The sequence below is a fragment of the Streptopelia decaocto genome (genome assembly GCF_964273445.1).
Source record: "Streptopelia decaocto genome assembly, chromosome: 3".
NCBI lineage: Eukaryota > Metazoa > Chordata > Aves > Columbiformes > Columbidae > Streptopelia > Streptopelia decaocto.
In genome coordinates, this window is record NC_138656.1 from 44,640,323 (window position 1) to 44,664,260 (window position 23,938).

A 23,938-nucleotide genomic window follows, 5' to 3' on the forward strand; every position below is an offset into this window, starting at 1 on the left:
CAGACTTATTTCTGAAATACACAGTAAATAGAGATTATGGTCCAAATTTAGCTAGACTTAATGGTATTCCTTCCTCCCACTCATACTTTCCTGCCAGTTCTGCCTTGAAATTCAGCCTGTCAATCAATTGTAGACATTTCTTATAGACTAGGTTATTTCCTGGCTTCCTGTCTGCAAACATTTACATTTCATGAACAACAAAAACTGTCCACACAATACATAAGTTTATAGGTTTGAAGCGTATCATCCATGTTTTTACAACACCTCAGAAATCTGTCTTTTGGCCTATGTACATACAATATGATTTGCTTCCTATGTCTCTTTATTCGTCACTTTTCTATGCAAAATAATTCAGCAGAACTAAGACGTGAAAGGGAAACTTTGTTCTCTACCCACCTTACCTCACCTTTCTACTCTTCCACCCCCTTTTGGTTGCTGTTTGTTCTACTCAGGACCAGAAGTCCAGCTGCTCTAAATCTACACGCTGCTCAGGACATACGGCAACAAACACCAAAATTAGTTCCAGCAAACACTATGAGCCATATCCTTCCCTGGTATTCACAGAGGCTGTCAGCCAAGCACTTCTATACTGTGCTACAATACAAGAGCAATCATTTCACAATGAAATCTCTGGGCTAGAATCTACAGAATCAAACAAAACCACTCAAAACAACCAAAGAGCTTACTGCAGGTTGAAGAATACAATGCGCTTAGTCTGGTGAGCAGTATCAGCTCTACAGATCTGAAGGAAAAGCTCTCCCTAGAGACCTGCATAGCACAAAGCATGAGTGATACAACCATCTCCCGTACTGTTTTTTTTCCAAAGTGCCTGACCCTGGTCTGAGATTGTTGAGCTGCTTCACACTTTCGATACCCAGCCGTCAGATTAGCAGTGCCATTCAACTCCAAGCATACAGAGGGTTTCTGGTTCTCGCAGAGCTGAGCTGCAGTATATGCTGTTACTAATCTCAGAAAGGTCAAACACTTTTCTGGTAAAAGGTTTTGGTAATTTATCAACCTAAGGAGACAATAAAAAATAGCAACTGTGAGCTGTCATCTAAACTTTTTTCGATTATTTGGATGGTCTCAAGAGAATTCTCTCATGAAAGTTCAGAAGGTCTGAGGGAAGCTGAAGGGAATTATCATTTACTATCCACAGCCTATCTAGAAGACATTAGGAACATGCCTTTGCTCAAAAGAGGCATTTTAGAACATCAAACCACACTGTAAAGGTCATGCAGTGCTACAGAATGAGGCCTTCTGGTGCATGCTGTCAACTGTAGGGGGTACCTAGATCCTCTGCATGCATTTCAGCTGATCTACAAAGCTGTGTCAACACCCTACTCCATGACCTGTCAAGTCAGCTCTGTGGAAAGCAAGGAGTGGGATATCAGAACCGCACGCACCAAGTGAGCGAGACCACCCGATTCAGCCTTTGCGTGCCCAAGCGGGCTCTGGCTCAAGCAGTGTAGGAGACACATGCTCCTGCTTTCTTCTTCCCGTGCACGTCAGAGCAAGTTTCCCAGAAAGGGGCCAAACACTTTTTTTTTTTAAACTAAATGCTTTTAATAGAAAACAAAATACAAAATAACTCTTTCCAGAAAGCAGAAATATTTAATCTCTCCAAATGACAAACTAGAACGTGCTTCTTCTGCAGATCCTTGTTGTAAATGCTGATGATTTATCTCACAAAGTGTTCCTGAAACTGATATTGCAACATTTTGAAAAAAATCCAACACTGGCAGAGCTGCCTCTGTGTATGCACAATAATTTAGTAATACTATTTTTTCCCCATGTCACTTTGTGTCTCTCCCTCTCTCCCTGTCCCCCTCTCCCTAGACTGCCAACTTCCATTTACGGAAATATTTCTGTGAGGTGCAATGGTGGACTGACATGCCCCGTTTCCATTAGGAGTCCAAACTTAGCTGCTTCAGTTCTCTTGTGCCCTCCGTCCAGACAAGGCAAGTCGTTTATTACCCTTAAACCACCACTCTACTCTCACTGTCCTCCCATCCTCAAAACACAGTGCAACCAGATTCAGAAAGATTCCTAATTAATGGAACATAAATACAAATCTCACAGCTAGTACCAGGAACCAAATCCAAATGACAATGCAGAGATGGGCCCCAACTGAGGTCGGATTTCCATCCCCTTACTAAAAAGAAAGATGGAATTTTCTACTTAGCCAGTCCAAAATATTCCGGAGCTGTAATATTTAGGACCACTATCACAGTAGAAAATACAGAATGTTTTTTTAATAGAAGGGTCTTAAAATGCTGGTCGTCTGCAATACCAGGAAAACAAAAGCAAAACAAAACACGCTGGGCCAGTAGTTCTCCACACACTCAAGCCTCAGTTAACAGTGGGTAAGATTTGCCCATCAATCAACACAGGATATTTAAGTGCAGGTCAGCAGCTTATCTGGTTGGCAGTTCACTTGTCTGGAACAGGCTTTTGGTCTCTCCAGGCTACTAGTTACTCAACTTTTCCCCATCCCTGTAAGATTAGAATGCATACATATTTTCATTACTCCTCCTTTTTTCCTTATTCTGTTCAACAGCACAGGCCTTTTTGTGGGCAAGACATTTTAAAGCATTTGTATCACTCTGAACGTGCCTTTCAAGGGGGTAGGGGAAGAAAAGTGTTTCACAGTCATTAATCTCAGCTTGCAATGGACTCTGGCATTCAATACACCCACCCGCTTCCTTAGGAAAAAAAAAAAAAAATTAATGTTCCTGATTTTCTTGTGCAATTCCAGTCACTAGAAGAAGATTACAGGCCATAAACTGTACGCTCAGTACATTATTCATTTGTCCGGTATATACACCAACCAGTTCACTGGAAGACCCATCTGCAGGGGCATTGCAGTAAGTGTTCCGAATGTCCCAGAGCCGGACTGAATTGTCCATTGACGCTGAAGCAATTAAACTACTGTCGGGGCTAAAAGTAAGGCTGGTTATGTTGTCCGTGTGCCCCCTCAGTTCTTTGTAAAGAGTTCCTGATGCCAAGTCCCACAGCTTTAGCCGCTGGTCTTCACCTGCTGATGCCAGGTACTTACCGTTGGGAGAAAACGCGAGCGCTAGCACAGGGCCACGGTGCCCGGTGAAAAGACGCACAGAGTTCCCTTGCTGAGTGCTCCACAAGCGCACGGTTTTGTCCGTGGAGCCCGTCGCCACGTAGTTGGAATTGGGGTGGAACTTGACACAGTCTACGTCTGACAAATGGCCTGCGTATATCCGCAGCGGGTACGTCCGATCAAATGACCAGAGCCTTGCAGTGCGATCGTGGGAACCACTGGCAAAGTACAGGCTGCAGGGGCTAATATCCAAATCCCAGACAGGATAGGCATGTCCTTGGTACAACACAGTGTTTGTAAAACTTCCGAGGTCCCAGTATCTGATGGACATGTCCTCAGAACAAGATAAGAGTCCCGAACTGTCTGAAAGGAACCTCGTGCTATAGACAGGTCCACAGTGTCCTCTCAGGGTCTTCATTTCTGTGCCTGTGCTGTCGTCCTCTTCCTCCTGGTTGGGGAGGAGAAAAAGAAACAAGAAAGGAAAGCATGTTTATCTGTTCAACAAATACAGGAAGCACCATGAGGAAAACAGGTGGGCGTTGATACCAAAGAAGCTATTTTAGATGTGGCACGTTTTATGCAACTTTGAGACACAAACATTGCTAGGGCATTTGTTATATCTAAGTTAATGCTGAAAGAGATAGGCAGAGAAGACTTTATATAAAGATTTATATCTTCATTTTGGGTAGCCTCATGCTCCCTCCAGAAGGCACCTTTAGCCTGGGACTGTATGCAAATAGGGGAAGAAAAAAAAAAAAACACAGACATTTTTCCACTTGCTAAAAACATAGCTTATTCCCTATCTGCTCTCTACTAAATTTTTTGCTAAGATGCTGAAACGGATCTTGGCATCTTCTTTTTTGGTGTGGTTATTATTGGAAGTGAATCTCACAGTAGAGAAAAAGAAACACAGGTATCTTAAACAAAAAGCAGGAGAAGCTTTGACAAGCTGTCTGCTCGACATTCCTGCCTAGCCCCACATGTGAACAGAAACCCAGCAAGGCTGTAATATCTAATTCTCCATGAAAGCTCCATCCGCATGCTTTTACATCCTCACTCTTCAAGAACAACAAGCGTATGCAGCTTATTTAGGTCAAAGGATCTGTTTTGGGGTAGAAGAAGATGAATAATCACAAAAAGGATGGCACTGGAAATCTTTTTATCCTGCAATTCTCCAATTCAAGTACCAGGGCAGATAGCTAACAAGTAAAGGCTTTCATGTTTAAAGACTGTTCAGTGAGCTGCCCTAAAGGAATCTCCCCATGGAGGGTAAGTGCCTCTGAAAGTCTGCTCAAGGATCATTTCTTCAAAGGCTACAGACTGCACAATTTTCAACTAATCTCAACTCAATAGAATATCCTTGCCCAACAAACTGGGGTCTCAGTGACAGAGTGTGAGACAACCATGGCTTGGGGTGCTTGAGACACCCCTTCTCCTCAGTACTGAATCAGTAACACTCATCTACGGACAATCTCTGCACATTAAATTCAAACAATGCCCTTTTGCTTGTGAGCAGCCCCTTTAACTTCTGCCGTGGAAAACCTGCCTGTTTCCTGCCCCGAGAGGAAACCCAATTCCCCAGGGCTGCCAGAATGCTAGCCACCAGCACAAGTCAGTGTGTCCTGAGCAGCTGTCCTGGCCGACACGACATCTCCCGTCCCTCTGACCTCAGGACAGCTTTGCTTCAGACTCAGCAACAGTCCTGAAAGCCCTTCTCCTCCAGTGGCTTCAAACCTCACATCTGAGGTGAGCAAACTCTGACTTAGCTCGCTGGCTAAGTCATCCCCACCATGTGTTTAGCAGTAGGCAACAGCAGGCTGTGTTTAGCCATGCTAATTCTCCTCAGAGCAGCCTGTGCCCATGGGAATTTTATGATGTGGCTGGGAGCCAACTTCATCTCTGCTATGGAGGTGAGGCAGAGAGAAATTGCAGGCTCTAGCATGCAAAGCCCCATTCTTATTCAAATTGCTTTTTCTACCTCAGAGCATTGCTTGCTGGAGCCCACGGCATCTCTAGGCTATGTTGCCACATTAAAGGAGAGAGGCTGATACCTGCAGCATTTTATACTATTTACATATGACCATAAGATTCCTGACAAGTAACCAGTGAAGCCCATTCAAGTTACCTATATTGTACTATAGTTTCTGTAAATTCTGCAAGTCCAGGTACTTAATTTTATGCCTTCAAATTCATATAGAGTTACTTGGTATGTCAGCAAGCACCTACTCTTCTTTTCTTGTATTACAGTAGCAACTTATTTGACAATGTCTTCTGTAGCATTCAAAACCACACTCCTATGCGGTCACAAGTAGCAAATCTTATATTTGACTTCTGTTTGACACCCACTTAGCATAACAACTGCACATTGCTGTTATAACTCAAAGATATTATACCTGTGATGCCTCTGAGTCACTAAATTTTCCGTTTCCTCCCTATCCAAGTTACTCTGTTGACCAGATCAACAAAGTGGCTGGAAATGCAGCCACTAAATTAGTGGCTTGCAGAATCAAGCTTCATTTCTTTGTCAGATCAAGCATACTCTTCCTGGCATCCCACAGCTGCTACCATGTAAGTGAGCATTTACAGCAGCTACAGAAAGGTTGCAACCTGTGTTATAAATCAGCAAGGCGGCAGGGAATCTCTCTTCATATTTTTTCAGGATTTGAATTTCATACACTGAATAAGTTTCCTGGATATATGGATATCCTGGGCACTACCCAGATATCCATTAGCTCCTTCTGAAGTGGCTGCTGCTGCAGGTTAACATGAACAATTTGTATTTCCTTGGAATGGACAAGAAATTAAGTTATATAAGCCTATTTTAATCAATAACTTACACACACACTAAAAAGTACCTTTTATTATTTGTACTATCCATTTTGAAAATAACTATCAAAACAGATTTTAAGTAATAGAAGTGGAAAAACCTACAAGCGCTACTAAAATGAGCTAAAAAAACAAATCTACTCTTCAGCAGTGAAAAGGAAGTCCTCCTCAGAAAGTACAGGATAATAATTATATTATTAAGAAACTGAAAATAACAAAAATGTTGGCATGTTTTGTTACGCAGGACACCTTCCAAATGATACACCTATGGACAGATTGCCCAACTCCTCAGCTGTTACTTAAATCAGTAATAGATTTTGCATGACAGTCATCTGGACCCAGAAGAATTTAGTGGAAATGAATTTAACACTGTGAGCAGCAAACACCTAGCTGATGAAAACTATCTTTATCTTCCACCCAGCACAAGCCTCGAGGGAACCAGTGAGCCACAAAAAGCATTGATAACATCAAGAAAGCAAAACAGTATGTCTCTCACTGCCTTTTTTTTTTTTTTCCTAACTAGTAACAGGTTTCCCTGGGTTTTGTCATCTCTCTCATCCTGCAGTGCTCTTAATATGTCAAAATGGAAGATCTCTTCCCTGCCTACAGCAGGGATGTCCTATCAGGGAAAGATGAGGGCCTAAACACCACAGCACTCTTTGCAGGACATTTCATTCTGCTCTTTCCAGAATTCTCTCCCATCTGCCATCCACCCAGGTGTCAGCATCATCCCTGCTCACTACCACCTAAAGGACCACTGCCACTTAAAAGCAGAATCTTAGAAGCAGAACTGAATGGTCTCAAGTCTCAGTCTTTAGAGAATTTAAAGGCTGACACTCTTGCAGATTGAAACAGAGAGTACTATTTTCTCACACTGATTTACATAGTACCAGTTATGGGCATGGCAAAATGGCAAAGAGACAAATAATATGTCCACGGCTGCAAAACTGCATTTTTACACTGGACCTTAAGTAAGAGAGCTATAAAGTGGCATTTGTGAGATGCTACTATACAGAAAAAAGAATTTTTCTCAAAATAGTAAGCCTCTCCTATTTCCAAGAGGCAAGACAACATGACACTAGTGAAGTGCCCTGGGGCATCACACTTAAGAAAATTCACTAAAATTACACTTAGTAGATGACTTCGATGTTACTGACACAAAGACACATGGACTAGGAAAAAGTATCATTCTCTAATACTTTTGCCAAGTCTCAATCTCATTTTTATATTTATATACATGTAAAGAGCTAATAAACCCAACAGTGTAGTTTTAGTGCCACCCTGAACAAGATCCACTGAAACTCGCACAGCTTTAGACTCCTATTTCTTCATAAGCAGAAGGACCTCTTTGCTTGCAGCAAATCAAATATGAAGCTGAAGAATACTTATTTCAGCCACTACTAAATACAGTATCCAAAGCTAATTACACAATACAGAAATTAACCAAACCAAACAAAATTTAGAAACCTTACAAAACCCAGCCAAGTTTAACATCCTCACAAGTTATTCTGTAGAACCCAGAGAAGCAATGTCAAAGCACATACAGAATTTTCGTTCTTTGTCAAAGTTTTTATCAGATTTATTGCTGTGAATCGTTGCCGCTTATAGTGCAGCAACAGTCTGAAACACAGCCCAAGTTCACACTGAGCTGCATTACTGGTAACTGCAGTCTGCTCAGGGTGGTCTTGTCCGGTCTGTCTCAGTATCTGTGGCTTCTGCTCCCCTGGCACCCAAGCAGGTGCCGGTCTGTTCCCACCCGTGATCCTGTGGGTGCCTGTGTATTTTCACTTTGGGCTCGCAGATACAGGAGTTTATTTCCTTTGTAGTCAATAGGCTTTCATTTACACATGGGACACGTAACCAGCAGACCATTCAGGCTGGTATCGTCCCTTAACTCCTTAACTTTGAACTCCTGATCAGGTCACTATTTGTTTTGTCAGTGGTGGAAGTTATTCAGAGCAACAATGACTTTAACCTGTGCTGCTCTTTGACCAGTTTTTGGTTTTTGACCTGTGCACAAACACTGCAGGATATACAAAATATTAAATAACCAATGAGAGCCACTTGTACTCAAGCTTCAATGGCTGTTTGATACTACACATACAATATCAAAGTATGTGCCTCTGTGCAAAGGAAAAAAAAAATAAAAGCTAATACGCACTCCTGATAACCTGGCAGTATCTCACTTTTCTATAGCCTGGAGCGAAAGGAGGTAACCCACTGATTTACCAGAGAAATTCTCCTCTGTTGCAGGTTATTGACATTTGGTTTCCATGACAGGCGATACACACAGTCACATGTCCTATGAGCTCTTGCAGTTTATAATGAAAATAAGTCCACAACTCCATCTTGTCTAGTCTGACCCACTTACCTGCTCGTTCTGCAGAAAGGGTTAACCTGGGAAGCGGTGAGCACGCCCCTGTGCTACCTCACCTGGATGCCTGCCCCTGGTTCTCAAGCTAACTGAGCAATCCCTAACCATACATCCCTGCACACAGCAGGCTCTATGCACTCTTCCAAAATAAACACAACACTGCCACTAGGTATTTTTTATGAGAGGAATAAAAAACAGTGGAAAAAAGACATTACTTCTGCTAAACACTCAACAGAAGAACAAATGAGGCTCTTTTTTTCTTTTTCCTTCAAGAGGGGAGTTATTAAACAAAGGAAGAGTCACAAAATCTGATCTCTAACCAGATATAAGATGCTACGTGGGCAGCTGTGGCAAGAGGGAAGGAAGGGCGTGACTAGAAGGCAAAAAAAAAAAAAAAAAAAAAAAGAGTAAACGAGAAGATGCTATCTAGTCTGGCATGTGAAGGCATACACCCCCCTGCCCTTTTCTCCAGCACTCCAAGTGGGAAGTCTCTGAAGTTTCTACACTGCAGATTCCTTAACAGAGACATTTTAGATATTTTTTTTCCATGTTAACTCTTCATCTCTGGTTAAGGTGATTCCTTAAATACAGTTTTGCACTTAGGCATCCCTCCTTCTTACTGAGGCCTCAGACCAGCCTCCTTTGGCTCTTTCCTTACTTCGTCTTTATTTTCCTCTTCCTGCATCTCTCCCTTTCTCTCCACCCTTCTGACTGATGGCTCTCAGCCAGGTTCCTTCTAGTTTTCCTTTACCATAATGTGTTTTTACTGCCTGAACATCCTTGTTTCATCTTCCCATCCATAAGAAGGCTTCATGCTCCTCGAGGAAGGGAACCTTCTCTAGTCACCTGTCCTTACTGGGCTGCCTGTGTACTGTCATCTGTTCAAGGACAGCTGGAGGAGGGAGATCAGCACCTAGGACTAACGAAATACGACCAGAGCACAAACTCATTGCACCTCAGTGCAGCATTTACAGCCGCTGCAGGAAAGAACAAGGACAAGAATAGGCTATAAAATTTGTGTGTCAAGGCCAACAGGTTGTGGAACAGTCTCACATTCCCCTCAGATATTACTTAATACTCCACAACACATGCCCAAAATACCTCAACATAAAATGGGGAGGGGGAAGGGGGGAAAAGGTATCCAGACCTCCTCATCCAGCATGTCACAAGCCAAGCGGATGCGAGACACATCAACGAGGTGGGGCTCAGATTTTAGCTTCCTGGAACGCAGACTCCACAGCTTCACACACGAATTATCGAACCCAGCAGCGAGCAGCTTGCTGTTTGGTGAAATCTCTGCAGTGTTCAGCAGTTGCTCCGTGTTATAGAAGGCATAGAAACAGATGGTCGTTAAGGAAGGAGGCCCATCCCTGACACGTTTAATGCTGTCTTGCAGTAAATCCAGCGCCGCCTCGTTCTGCAGAATGGAAGCCGGCACATCGCTGGGTTCCAGGCCATTGCTCTCGTTGCGTGAGGAGCTCCCACCAGCGTAGAGCTGGTAGTCGGTCCTCTTGGCGGGCTGTACATCCAGGTGAATGTGCAAGGTCAGGACTTTGCACAGGGCGTTGTTGTTGTCACTTTGGAGGTAGCGAAGAAGGTAGTTGTAGCTGTCTTCTTGAAGGCGGATGACATACTTGTTGTCCAGAAAAGCCCGGAGCTTCAAGTTGGACAGGATATCTTGAATAGTCATGGTAGTCTGCAACTGCTCAATGATATCCTTCTGGCTGGCGTTCTGCAAGAACATGCCATGGAAGCGGCTGTAAAAACTGTCCACTGTGCTTTTTAGGCCATTCTGGACCATGTTCAGATGGAGGTAGACGAAGAGGGGATACAGAAGAGGCATCACTTCATGGCTGTGCTGAGAATCTGAATCTATATAAAAAACAGTAACAAACTCTGAATGATTTGTCAATCCACTTCCTACTGGGAATAAAACAGAGCAAGGACAACTACTTCAAAAAACCTTGACAGTGACACAGAGCAAGCAAGAGGAGACTTTTGTTGGTGCATCTAAGTGAACCTCTTCTGTCACCCAAAGGGAATACACAGTACCTATTACAGATGTGAAGAGAGATTTTTCAAGTTAGTGAGGTATGCTGTCAGAACAAAATGCAAACATTTCAAAACCCTTTTTAGGCATGGGTCAGCTATTAAAATACCATCTAAAACTACATGACAGCTGAATTTTTACCCTATGAATTTAAAACGGAAAAAAACATGCCTTCTGTTTATTGCAATAAACGGACTTTAAAATTTATTAATTATATTTAGAATAGTATTTAACATGTTTAAGTCAAAATTATTTACCTAGCTTAGTGAGGGCCTGAACTTTGGTGGGTTTTTTTTCTTCTCAGCTTCAATAAAACTTGCATGGGGTGCTTTGGATGGAATTGATTTGTCTCTAGGGAAAAGGAAGCTACAGCTTCCAAAGCTACTGCAATGTGCTGTGCTCTTGTTTTATTTTTGTGCCTGCTCATGTGCACGCTTTCTCACTCTCCCCATGCTCCTCTCTCTGCCAAGGCAAATCCCAGCAGTAATTCCTAGCACACAGCATAAGGAACTCCTCATTAGGCTGTGCTGGACCTTGCAGAGACTGATCTGTGCAACAGCTCCACCCCACCCTCACCAGCTTCTTGGGGCTGCTTCCTTCCCACGTTCAGCAGGGAGCTGTAAGGAGCGAAGCCCTGCTGCAGAACACCATGGCAGCACACAGGGCACAACAACGAGTCACCAGAGGACCAAACAGTCCAAATTACTGGAACAAAACAGGCACTGCTGATCCTCAAACAGCACTGCTTCTTTTCAACTTGTTCTTCCCTCCTGCCACTCAACAATGCATATTCATTTTTCCTTTTTCCATTAGGTTATTTTTCCTCTCCTATTGAGCACTCTTCCAGACTTTTTCTGGTCCATGCTGTGCCTCCCTCTCATTTCTATATGAGTAACTACAGAATGTGTGTGTGGTCTGCAGTGTATACATACATACTTGCAGACTTAGGCATCATTTTCCCTTCTGTCCCACTGAAACTGGGCCAAAGCCAGTGAAACCGGTGGTTTGTATGCAGTACGAGCACCAAGCAGCCAACAGGCGCTGTTTTCTTTGCAGGTGCTATATAGTCCAGAAACGCAGCAAGAGGAAGGACCTCACTCTGCAGCACGGGAAAAAGGGAAGAGATGGCAAACTGGCAGAAACGGGAAGGAAGAAAACGTTCCCCAGTGACATCTCAAGAGGGGTTACAGGAGCTGGCTCTGTCTAGACTGGAGAAGATTAAGGGGCTATGTAACTGCTGTCTTTGGTACCCAGTTGGATATTATGGAGGAAACGAAGCCTGCCTCTCCTCAGAGGTGCTCAGTGGAAGGACAGAGAAGCTGCTACAAAGGAACTTCTCACCAAATCGCTCAGACACTACAGCTGAGGCCCAAAGGTACAGTGCATTCTTTACACTTTTTGATTTTCAAAACCTGGCTGGACAAGGCCCTGAACAACCTGATCAAACCCCAATTACACCCAGCTTTGAGCAGCTGGTTGAACTAGAGACCTCTAGAGTAAATAATAAATTAATTATTCAGTGGTCCTAGTCCCTCGCCCACTCCTCAGTGCCCCTGTAGGCAGGTGTCACAAAAGTGGGAAGTGTCCTGCTGTGCCATGTGGCTGCCTGGCAAGTTACACACATGAACTGCTCCTGTTTCTGTAAGGGAATAAGAAATTAAAACTGAGCAAGAGGGACAAAAAAGATGAAAACAGTCGACCTGAACACCAAAACCATGCCTAGCACTTCCCCAAGTAATATTTAGGTGGAACACAGCAGTCACACTTCTCAAAAATCTATTAAACCATACAGATTTACCTTCAATACTAAAAAGCAATGTTGTTGAACTGCTCCAGGTGGCAAGGCTAAGATTAAGGCACTATTTTCTGCCTCTGCCTTCCTCCCTTTCCCTTCAACAACTATCAGGAATATTAATGCCGGAATTGAGTCCCTGTACTGGACAAATGTAGACATACCACAAGTCAGAAGAAGTAGCAACCTCACTTTCCTTGGTACTATTATCTAAAAATCCTATCTGCTTTCTTCTTCCCACATTTGGGACTCAGAAGAAATAAGGGCATTGCAAGGAGTATCTAATTTTTTTCTTTTTTTTTGCATCACACCTCCAGTCTCAAAGTCAGTACAGGTAAATTTAAGGGAACAGAAGATTCTCCCTTAAAAATCTAGATCCTCATAAAACGAAGCCAGTTATGAATAAAATTCAACCCCCTAAACTATTAAACAGCAGAGAACTACACTCATTTCTAAGTTACCTGCCTTTCACATAAAGCACTCTAATCTTTTTTGCCCTGCATACATATATATATATATATATATATATGTATATGTGTATAGATATGTATATATATATGCTGTTCTCTAGAATCATAGAATCACTTAGGTTGGAAGAGACCCTCAAGACCATTGAATCGATAACCCACTCTGGCACTGAACCATGTCCCTAAGAACCTCATCTATAAGTCTTTTAAACACCTCCAGGATTGATGACTCCACCACTTCCCTTGGCAGCCTGTTTCAATGCCTGACAACCCCTTCCATGGAGAAACTTTTCCTAGTATCCAATCTAAACCTCCCCTGACACAACTTGAGGCCATTTCCTCTTGTCCTATCACTGGCTACTTGGGAGAAGAGATCAACACCTTCCATGCTACAGCCTCCTTTCAGGCAGTTGTAGACAGTAATAAGGTCTCCCCTCAGCCTCCTTTTCTCCAGGCTACACAGCCCCAGTTCCCTCAGCCATTCCTCATCAGACTTGTGCTCCAGACCCCTCACCAGCTTCGTCACCCTCCTCTGCACTCTCTCCAGTATTTCAATGTCTTTCTTGTAGTGAGGGGCCCAAAACTGAATGCAGGGTTCAAGGTGGGGCCTCACCAGTGCCAAGTACAAGCAGATAATCACTTCTCTAGTTCTGCTGGCCACACTATTTCTGACACAAGCCAGGATGCTGTTGGCCTTTTTGGCCACCTGGGCACACTGCTGGCTCATGGTCGGCTGTTGTCCAACACAAAGGCCAAATGGTTGAATAAGAAAGGGCAAACATACCACTGTCTACAAAAGCCAAAAGTACTCAGCACCCAGGCAACAAAAAAAGGAAAAAACCCACAAACTTCTAATTGTAGTAACTGAAATCTCAAAACTAGAAATCAATAAAATTAACAATCCTGTCTCTAATATTTTATCTTGTCTTTTACTCATTGAAATGACAAAAAAAAAAAAAAAATCAGCTAGTTTCCTCTTCCTTGCTTTCTGATATTTACCTGTGAGAAAATTGCGTAATCGTCCAAATTGTACTTCATATTGCTGTGGCTCCGCCAGGCAGGGAGCTGCAGACACAACGTTGGCACAACCAGATTCAGATTGGACTGTGAAATAAAATAAGTAAAATTAAATAGGGATTTAAGGGGTTTTGCATATGTGTCTGGAAACAAAGATACTCATAAAAATCCAAGGTAATGCAGCCACCAAGATGACATTTCATCTTTCAAACCATCCAGGGATGACATAGTCCAAAGCATCTAAACATGGCATTAACAACTCAGACAGATCATGAATGACCGGATGTATACTGAAAATTAAATCAAAAAAAATCAACTCACGTGCTCCCCCCAGAACACATTTTTAAGTTTTCAAATACAACCTTAAGTTCCCAAGAAATTCAGAGTAATACCATCACAGATTCCTTAACAGTTTTACATAATACTCAGCGGTTTTACTACTTGGGCACTCAGAAAAGATGAGGAAAACAATCTGCAACCCACAACCCATCATGGACAGAAGGTCTGCAATGGCACTGCCTCAAGAGTCTCAAATTCCTTGTCCTAGTCACTATCATTTACTAGTCTCCCGGGGGTGGTGATGAAAACACACTGAATCTCTAAGCAAACACTTACTAGTTTCTAATCAAAATGTGTCTTCCTAAGGACTTTTCAGATTAAGTAGCAGCTGGTATCTGACCACAAACCCAGTTGTTATGGTCTCCTGAGATGGTGCTAAACCTGTTTTCAGAACCATTATCACCTCCGGTAAAAGTGGTTCTGAACTATTTAGAAAGGGAGTTGGCTTCTCCTTCTCCGGCACCAAACCTCTGCTCTTCTGCTAACCTCTCAGGGGACTTTGTGCAGGTTTACAGCCACTCACCAACACATCCTAAGCGTGTACAAATACCAGCGATTAGAAACACAAGTTACAAAATTATAACTAATTTTTTTTTGGTCTGTTTTTTTAAGAGGAGCACAAAAGGGCAAGGAATTTCACTGTTTTCCTTTCCTATTTTTAAAAAAAAAATTCATAACTACTTTCCCTTCCACAAAACTTCTTTTCATTACTCTCATTTTTAACTTCTTCAACTTCCTTCAGTCTCCCCTGCCCCCCCAATGCTTTCCATCCTCTCTCTTTGCTTTCCTACTCCTGACTGATCACTTTCTGTCCCAGCATTTGGCTCACACACAGAGGCACAACTCTGACAGCCCTGGAAGTCTATAAACAACATCATCAAATTTTCACATGCTGAAGAGAGATAGGCCAGCCTCCAGCTCCTTTCAATGCTTCTAATTAGAAAGAGATCAGCACATGGTGTACAGGCAGCCTCTCGCTATTCTCCCCTCTCTCTCTGGTAAGATACAGGTCTGTCCTTACGGAAATACAGGAGGCATGTTTACCAGTTCTCCAGGACAAGCTGAATTCACCTTCAGAAACAGAGAGCTGGGCTGTGCTTATCAAACAGGGAAAAAACAAACACAGACTCCAGCATCAACATCTTCTCTTCTCTCAAATCAGTTGAAAACACACAAATATGACCTGTTGAAAGGTAGAGCTACACTGCGCTTTCTACAGCCTGGCTGCTTCAGAAACTGAAAGCTGGTAAGACCTCCAAGCTCACATTAAGTATTACTTAACAGCTAAAGAAAATTACTCTGCTATTTGGACTTAATATAACCAATATTCAGCAAGAGAAAGTAAACTGCATGCACGGACATGTAGTAACTCAGGAATACTTAGTGACACTTTTGGATACCACCCATACTACTCCTTGTAAAAGCAAAGAAAAACAGAAATACAAAGGCCCGTATTTTATGCTGTGTCACAGGGTAACATCCAAGGGTCAACTCTCCCTGGAGTTCCAGTGGCCTCATTTCAGCAGGGACGGGAATGACTTGCCACCTTGCCCGTGCCACACAAGCACAACTGGCTGCCCTTGGTGCCATGAAGTGCTTCCTCCACGCCACATGTTCAATTTTTGCTGCATAAGCAACTTACTTCCAAAATTAAGATGTACATCATGCTTCAGAAAGAGAAATATCATCTTTGGCCACCTATCCTGGAACAGTCTGAGTGGGCAATCGTTACGCCCCACTCTTTCAGTAATGATGCTAGAACTTGTTCCCATCAAGCAAATGGTGAACAGACGCTACAGGCCAGACAGTTATAACAAGTTCTACTTCTAATTATATTCCTTCCCATGACAAAAAGGATCAAATGATTCCAAAACAAGAGTAAATTTTCAGGCATATTTCTTCTCCTGATAGAAATAGAACACTGGCCATATCCTTCTCATACATTAATAAATCTACCATAGTGTCTTTTCCACTTCCTCAGTGGTTATAAGAACATCTATTGGAAACATCTGCTCCTTGACTTCACTTCCAGTAGTTGCAGCCAGATGTGTGATCTGACAGCAAACTCAAAGGAACTTGCTCCTAACCCAGGGACACGGGCAGTACCCTCCTGGTGTCCTGTGTTGGCTACGAGCAGCATTGCTTCCACCTGACAAACACAGGGCTACAGCAAACAGTGTTTCACAGCAACTGATTCCTCTTTTACATGCATGTAATGATGTGTAATTTTACTTCTTTTCAGATAGTCTTATGTGTTGATAGTATAGCATCGGCAATACTAGAGGAGCCTGTTCCTTAGTCACTAATTCTTCTAGTTTTCTACAGAAATACAGGACAGTCACGAGGAAGGTCTGTGCTGTATTTTATCTAGCACCCTGTCTGATTGCAACTGCAGCAATCTCATCTGGGCTCCCTTTTCCATGAAAGGATGGACCAGATAATCTTTTGAGGTCCCTTCCAACCTGGGCTGCTCTATGATTCTGTGAAAGCAGAGCTGTACAGATATAGCAAGTATATGAGGCAATGAAGAAGGGCTGAACTCTTCTGAAGAGGCTGTCTGGAAGAAGACAAAAAGAAATGCTGAGGTACAACTGAGAAACAAAACTACTTAAACCAAAACCAGAGGATGCTTTTCACTGTGAAAGAAGAAATTGCAGAATTTAAGACAGAAGGAAGCAACTCTCCCATTTATACAGGTTTGTTAATTTAAAAGTCAAAACATAAGAGCTGAACAGAAAAAGCAAGGTGAGTTTTGTTAAGAAATGAGTAAAAACATCTTCAGAAAAAAATATTTGATTGCATCACCAAAATAAAGCAATGCAGGCTTTAGAATCTGGTCAGGTTTTACTCAGTTTGCAAAACTTAAGATGACAGCAGCAGAAAGTATTTTCAGCCTGTTGTCAGAATAAGTACAAACTGGGTTTTTCTTTCTCAACAGTCATTCATGGAATTGCAGCGTACTCACTGACAGCTTACGATGAGCATGTTTGACAAGAAGTAGTAAGCAGCTGAATACATGAGAGCAGACCATTTTCAGTTCTAACGAAAACTGATGACTAAGTTCTGAATCACCAGCCACAAAACCCTTGCACTGGTAAGAGGATACAGACTAATAAGAAATTTAGTAAGAACATTTGGTGGAAGATTAGTAAAAAGACAAAACTCAATTGCACTTATTCATACTCTCTACTGAAACATTTTTTTCTGCATGATGCCCTGTGAGAATGCAAGGGCTTGCAATCCAGCTCCTCTCTCCTACTCAGATACTCCTGCGTTCTCCTGATATGGATTGGTCCCAAGTTCTAAACCCCATTTCAACACTGACCTTTCTATACACCTCTTCCATAAAACAGACAAAAACAATTTGGCATTTTATTTTGGTTTCATGCCTTCCCTGTATCCCTCAGTATTATTTCAGGGAGTTGCAACAAACTTCTAGTAGTTACTCTGAAAACAACAAGGAAATGAAAAGCATGAAGACGACATAAGTCACTTCTATTAGTGAAATATTACCCAATTTCCTTCAGGCCTCTGAGAGAGTCAGCCTGGACATTTACCCACAAGACACTCGTTGGATTGTAACTACGGTAATATACTCTAGTGATGAAAAAAGCTATTTTGGCATCCAATTTTATCTACCTGCAAGCACAGTTATACAGCAACTAATGTTTTGTCAAACCAAGTTTTATCACAAGTAAATAAGGTCTCCACCACTCTTAGCCTGGGATACTGTCACAATCTAAGCGATTTCATTAACAGAAAATATTTCCTCCTTTCGTTTTCACACAAAAGGTCAGCCCAGTATTTTCCATTACTTTTACAAGTAAATTTAATCTACATAACCTCCACATTGTCTGCATCCTTTGAATATTTGTATGTGCTCATGCAGCAGTGTAGTTTGTTATAACAAAAATAATAATTACAATGAAGACTGTCACAGACAGGATTTGAAAAGCAGGTAGTGTAACAGGATTCTGAAATGTTGGAGAAGGAGAATGCAGGGAAAAAAACTGTCTCATCCACTGAAGGTTTTTTGTTGTTGTGATTTTTTTTTCCCAAGCAACAGAGCAGAGCTTTTAGAACCAGAAAGCTGATTAGGCCAGAGAAAGAAATAGGCTGTATCACTTTCGTTTCATATGACATAGCCCTGCTGGAATACAAAGGTACAACAGATTTTCCTGCTTCTTAATTCCTCATCTCTATCCCAAAGCACCCCTGCTCCCTAGACCTCATGTTCTTTGGGATACAACACAGGCATTTTTTACTACCCTGACCTGGTATTTCAGCCTGTTGTTTCACTGACGATGAATCCCACCTTGTTACACTTTCATTCACATCTTAATTTTTCAAATCGTCAGAACTCACATCAACTTCAAAATGGGAAATTTCTTTATTTCAAAAGGAGAGCTGTCCATACATACAGACAAATTCACATATTGCCAATACACATACTCACACTTGTCACTACTCTGCCAAGAAGCATGCATGGAAAATACGACAGGATTACCTGTGAGATTAGCTGCCATCTCTTCAGCAGTCTGACACAGCCTCAGCCCTTGTTTTAGGGGACCTTCAGAGTCCACATACTGACGGCGCTTGAGGTAGCAGGACACTGCCATCTGAATCTGTTCTGTGCGTACGCGTTTCATGACCTCAAAAGAAAAGAAAGAGATGATGAGGCTCTGACTGCGTAGGTATATACTAAGACCAGCACACACCACAGCTGTATTAAAACCAAGAATGAACAGCTCTATTTTCATTGCTGAAGTCAAACAACTGCATTAGTGAAGCATGAAACAAAACCTCTAGGCATTTCCCTCTCACTACTAAGGCATAACCAGGCACTTTGAATCAGATCCATGAAGATATTTTGATGCCTAGTTCTACTAATTTCACCAAGGAATCCAAAATACTTTTGAGGATTCTAGACAGAAACTGCAGTGGTGAGCTAAGTATTTGATTTTGTTAAAAATAACTCATAAAAAGGGAACATTTCTTCTCCTTTCTGTTTTACAGTAGTACTTTGGGTATTCTTCAGTCACTTTCTGATTCCTCTGCTTGACCAACCAACAAAGTGATACCAGAAGACTCAAGCGAATGAGAAATTAATATACAGGAAGGAAATTTCAGAATTGTTCTTAACACACCACGTCTATTTTACCTATTTGGGGAGTACAAGAAGCAATAGCTTATAGCCTGAACTTAAAGGTTAGAGCCAGACTTGAGGCACTAAAGTTAGGTAAACCCGCAGAAAAACAAAAACAAAACCAAAATCACAAAGAAACCCCCAAACCCAGGGAAATTAAAAACAAAATTAGAGCCTTCTGACTTTTTTGCCTGCCCCCATCTATCCAGACTTTCCTCCCACAAAAGTTAAAAAAAAAAAAAAAAGCTTTTGAAGGTTCATTTATATACATTTTGACAGCCATCCTCACAAACACCACTTAATATTATCTCAAAACCAAAAGGAGCCTGATGCTAGCTTTTAGTCTCTGGCTTGTAATAAAAGAACCTCTGTAAGACGAATGCAATAGCTCTCTCGCTATTTGAGCAGCCCCTAACTGCTCCCAATCCTTCGCAATAGCCATCGATTTTACACAGAAGTTTAGATAACATAAAAGACTTTAAAGCAGAACTAAGCAACAGTTTTCTTCTACCAGAATAATAGGTACAGGCTGCCTCAAGATAGCCCTACACCTTACAGCCCCGCTGCCACAAGACCTGCATACATTTTACAAGCGTACAAGCTTTCTGGTTTGAGCAGCTAAATACAACGAAACACAACTTTCCAGAGAAAGAGACAAGGATGCCCATTCCTCTCCCTTGGAAGAACAGTATTTCTAACAAAATGAAAGCTTAAAAAATATGAACATAAATGAGCCTTTTCTATTACCCATGCTCACTTCAGTGCTTATCCCAGTTGTTAGAACAATAAACCCTCTGTGAACTTCCAAGCAGACAGGGAAGCAAAGTCTCAGCAAAAGTTACTTTAAACAGATATGTGGAATTGCAAACCCATATGCTTTGATGAAAATTTTTGAAAATAATTTCATTTTTTCTCACAGGTGAAATAACTGTTGAGGGTGGGGAAGGGGCATCAACAGGTACAAAGTTTTCAAAGCATTTCCAGATAGACCCATTAAAATAATTAGCTTCAACCACAACTTTTTCCACTCCAAAAGCAAACTTCCTTTTCATCTTCCTTGCAATTAAATAAATTAAATCCGAGACCTACACTGTCTCAAATATAACACTTTTTCTGCTGCACAAAACTGTAGGACAGACCAAATTCTAATGAAGAACATGAAGAAGGGTGGACACTGGGATGGACCAGCATCTTAGTATCCTCTTCAAAAATACCCTTAACTGAGCTTCTCAATATATTATGTTACTATTCTGCATTTCAGCTAGCAGCACGGCCTGATGTACAAATGACTTGCCCATGTCCACACTGACACCTCTGCACACAGTCTGCCACCCAGCTTAGGTTTGGGTAGCAACTTCATTGTATTTGAGATGCTCTCCTAGATGCTTATTTCAGATCTAGAAACCATTTTGAAGTGTGTGTATCTAGATTGTTGTATTTGGCTTATAATCCAAAAGAAACTAACTCCCAAAATAGCACAGAACAGATTCAACTGAATGTTTCCAAAGTGTTTTAGCCAGTCAGAAGTGTGCAATCAGCCTCAAGTCTGTGGCTCAATTGCAAAGAGAGAGCATCTAGAAATATCCTTGCCAATACTTTTTTTGTTTCAGTTACAGGATCAATTGGTACTAGGTTAAAACCCATTATTCATGTGGCACAGCATGCATGTACAGATAATTCCTCATACACTCACAATGCATCAGAGAAACCAAAAACTGGTGTGTCAAATATGCAGAACTCCAGGGAACCCTTTGAAATAACAGTGACAAACAAGAGGAGCACTGAGATCAGCCTTTTCAAGCTGCTGAAGGAGCAGATGACCAACAGAGAAAATGGTAAATTTCACATGATAGGCAAAAACAGCAGCAGGTTACCCAGCAGTTGCAAATTCTAACATCAGGATCAGACATTTTAGCAGCCAGAGAGAAGGGCCTGGGAAAGGAGCAGTCGCTGGCAGCTGATTCAAATCTGAGCTTTTTCAGAGCTTTGGGGATAACACGGAAGCCCCAGCTTCTTCAGCAAAGGGCAGGAAGGTGGCGTTTGCAGCTGCTTTATGCAACCTGTGCAGTTTCTTGCTCCCTTCACACACCTTGTGTACTCCTCCCAGCAGTCACGCTAGTGGGTGCTAGGAGCAGTATCTCAAGGAGATCTCTTTCCCTACTCCCAGGTGACGGAGCAGGAACTACTGCACAGGAAACACACCTTGATCAAGAAACACCCATTGGCATCGGACACACCATCACCCCTACTTCCATTTCAGGTCTTTGTTTCTTCATTTATTTTGCCTTTATACTTCACCATCAGCATTCCAAAGAGCAATGTCACAGAAGCAGGGAAAGCGATCATGAAAAGTGCAAGAAGGGCAAACCCAGCATTCCTACAAATCTTCTTCACAAAGCCCTCACAATCAGAGTTTATCATAAAATAAACAAAAGGACAGCATGCCAAAATGCCTTCAACTGGGTTCAAGCTGAGCCAGTTCACAACAGGTCAAGGATGTAGAATTTAAAGGCAAAAAAGGACAAGCCTGCCATTTTAACCTCCAAACCAATTTTAAGACTCTAGCTCTCAATGCGAAAGACAATCTTCAAAATATAAAACAAACTGAACATGTATAGCATTCCCTGTCCATGCCTGCAGAAAACTGGCAACAATTGCTCAGAAGTCCCAGCTGCCTTGTTCTTCTCAACCAGCCAGAGAGAACAAAAAATACTAATGCCATTAACTATTTTCTACTGATAAGCAAAATATATAAGGAAAGAGAGAAGAAAGATCACATCAGGAGTCTGCACAGCGACAATGCAACGTCTTCTACAGTATCACAAATTTGAACACAAAAATGCATGGATATTAGGTTCATTTTTTTTGAGGAACCAAAACAAATGAAGAAACACAGAGGAGAGGCCAATCACAGAAAACACATCACAAGTTCCTCTTTCCTAGAAAAGCTGGAAATTATCTGTGTATTAACCACTGGGCCATGGAAATTAATTTCCTGCCTATGCTACATCTCAGGTACAGGTTTAGGCAGATTCCACGGCCTTGAAATATTACCAGTACGAACATACGAACCAAACCTTAAAGTCAGCATGAGAAACCCTGCTTTTAAGTACTCAGCACTCCTGTCCTGACACTGGGACAGCAGCCTCTTCCTTACAATAGACTAACGAGAGATCTGCAAGCATCAGAGAAAAACCAAGGACAAGCAATCTCAGAAAAAAATAAACAAAAAAACTCATGCAAAAACCCAAACCAACAATCAAACAACCCACAAAAGTGTGTTTTGAATATTATCTATGGAGAACTATCTCAGGCCTCAGCTATGAACAGAGAAGTACCACCTTTTATCTCCTATCACTACAGGTGAAATTTGGCATCTACCAACAATACTATATCACTTAATTTTAATTTTCCTGACACTGAATTAATCTAAGATTTACAAAATTTTGGAAGGATGAACTGATAGGAAGGAAGCTGTGAACCTTGAGCGGATGGACTTCACACACGCAGCAGCTGCAATTCAAAAAAACAGGTAAGTAAACACGACGAGCCGACATGGAGACACGGTGTGCCGGCGGTGCAAAATAGGAAAAGTGCTGCCGATAGCAGGAACTAAGGAGAGGGCTTTTTCCCAAGCAGCGGCGTTCAGGCGACGAGGCAGAGAGGAAACAGCTGTGATTTTAGAAGAGCCGGTATCCATTTGCATTGGACCTCGATTTGGCTCACCGTCCACGGGTTAAGCTTTGCCAATCCCTCGGTGTTTCTTCCCAGCTCCCCAAGACAGAGCCAAACAGCGCGCTGCCCGCTCTGTGCTGCCGGGGCAGGACCCGCAGGACACAGCGCGGCCCCTCACGCCTCCAGCCCCCGCCACCCAACCCGTCCTCCCGGGAGCCCCGGCGGCCCCGCCAGCCGATACCCAGCCCCACGCCAAGGGCCCCACGGAGCCCCTCTGGCCCGTCCCAAACGTGTCCCGGGCTGCAGCCGTCCGGGCACGGCTCACGCGTGGGGAACTGACGGGCACTCGCTGTAGGGATGCGGAAGCCAAAGTCTTCCCCTAACAGAACGAAAAAAAAATAAAAAAATTAAAAAAAAAAAAAAAAAAAAAAAAGGAAGGGAAATGGTGCGATAAGAAGCTGCTAATTAAACCCAAGCACTTTCCAAGGAAAAAAGAAAAAAAAAGAAAAAAAAGGAGAAAAGCCTACCCCGCGACCTCCAGGGGCAAGGAAGGCGCCCGGCCCTGCCCTCGCCGGGGCTGCCCCCGAGGGCCGCGCCTTTGCCCCAGGCCCCCGGCCTCCCGGGAGCCGCCTGCCGGGCCGGGCCGGGCCTGCGGGCCTCCGCCACGAGGCGGCCCGGCGGGACGCCCCGGCCCCGCTCCCGCCGCCGCGCTCCCCGCGGGCCTCGTCCCGCAGCCCCGCGCCGGCCCCGCTCCCCTCTCCCCGCCACTCACTGAGCATCGCAGGCGGCGGCGGCGGGAGGCGGGGGCCGGCGGGGCCGGGGTGGGGGGGAGGCGCTGTCACTGCGCCCAGCGACGCCAGGCGCTGCCGGCGGGCGCGCCGCCGCTGCCGCCTCCCCTGGCTGCCGGTGGTGGTGGCGCTGGCGCGGCCGGTGCTCCCCGGGGGCCGGCGGCGGCTGGCGGCGGCCGCTCCATGGCTGCCTGACACACGCCGCGGCGGGCGGGAGCGGGGCCGGGGGGGGAGCGGGGCTGCAGCCGCCCCGCGCGCAGGCGCCCTCCGGCCGCCAATGGGCACGAGCTCCCTCCGCTGCCTCCCGCACTCGGCGCTCGGCTGGCGCTGCCTGGCGGGGGAGCGGGGGGGGCGGGCGGAGCGAGCGGCGTGGGCCCGGCGGGACGGG

At 43.5% G+C, this 23,938-nt stretch overlaps 1 protein-coding gene across 2 annotated transcripts; it reads right to left on the reverse strand.

Moving 5' to 3' along the window:
• Nucleotides 1-1,541: 1,541 nt before the first annotated feature.
• TAF5L (TATA-box binding protein associated factor 5 like) lies at nucleotides 1,542-23,783 on the reverse strand. 2 transcript variants are annotated; one of them, XM_082047440.1, is made up of 5 exons: nucleotides 23,535-23,783; nucleotides 18,449-18,593; nucleotides 13,585-13,689; nucleotides 9,424-10,148; nucleotides 1,542-3,524 (listed from the first exon to the last, which is right to left on the reverse strand). In XM_082047440.1, exons 2-5 carry the CDS (start codon nucleotides 18,588-18,590, stop codon nucleotides 2,727-2,729), a joined length of 1,770 nt encoding a protein of 589 aa, XP_081903566.1. In that variant the 5' UTR covers nucleotides 18,591-18,593; nucleotides 23,535-23,783; the 3' UTR covers nucleotides 1,542-2,726. The 2 variants fall into 2 exon arrangements, with proteins under 2 accessions (XP_081903566.1, XP_081903567.1); XM_082047441.1 differs by lacking the exon at nucleotides 23,535-23,783 and adding an exon at nucleotides 23,290-23,452.
• Between the last annotated feature and the right edge of the window lie 155 nt (nucleotides 23,784-23,938).

Coding starts and splice junctions, on each gene's coding strand:
- TAF5L (XM_082047440.1), bottom strand. CDS start 18,590: ATGAAACGCGTACGCACAGAACAGATTCAGATGGCAGTGTCCTGCTAC. Junction 13,690..18,448: donor GATGGCAGCTAATCTCACAG/GTAATCCTGTCG, acceptor TTTATTTCACAG/TCCAATCTGAATCTGGTTGT. Junction 3,525..9,423: donor GTGACATGCTGGATGAGGAG/GTCTGGATACCT, acceptor CTCCCCAACCAG/GAGGAAGAGGACGACAGCAC.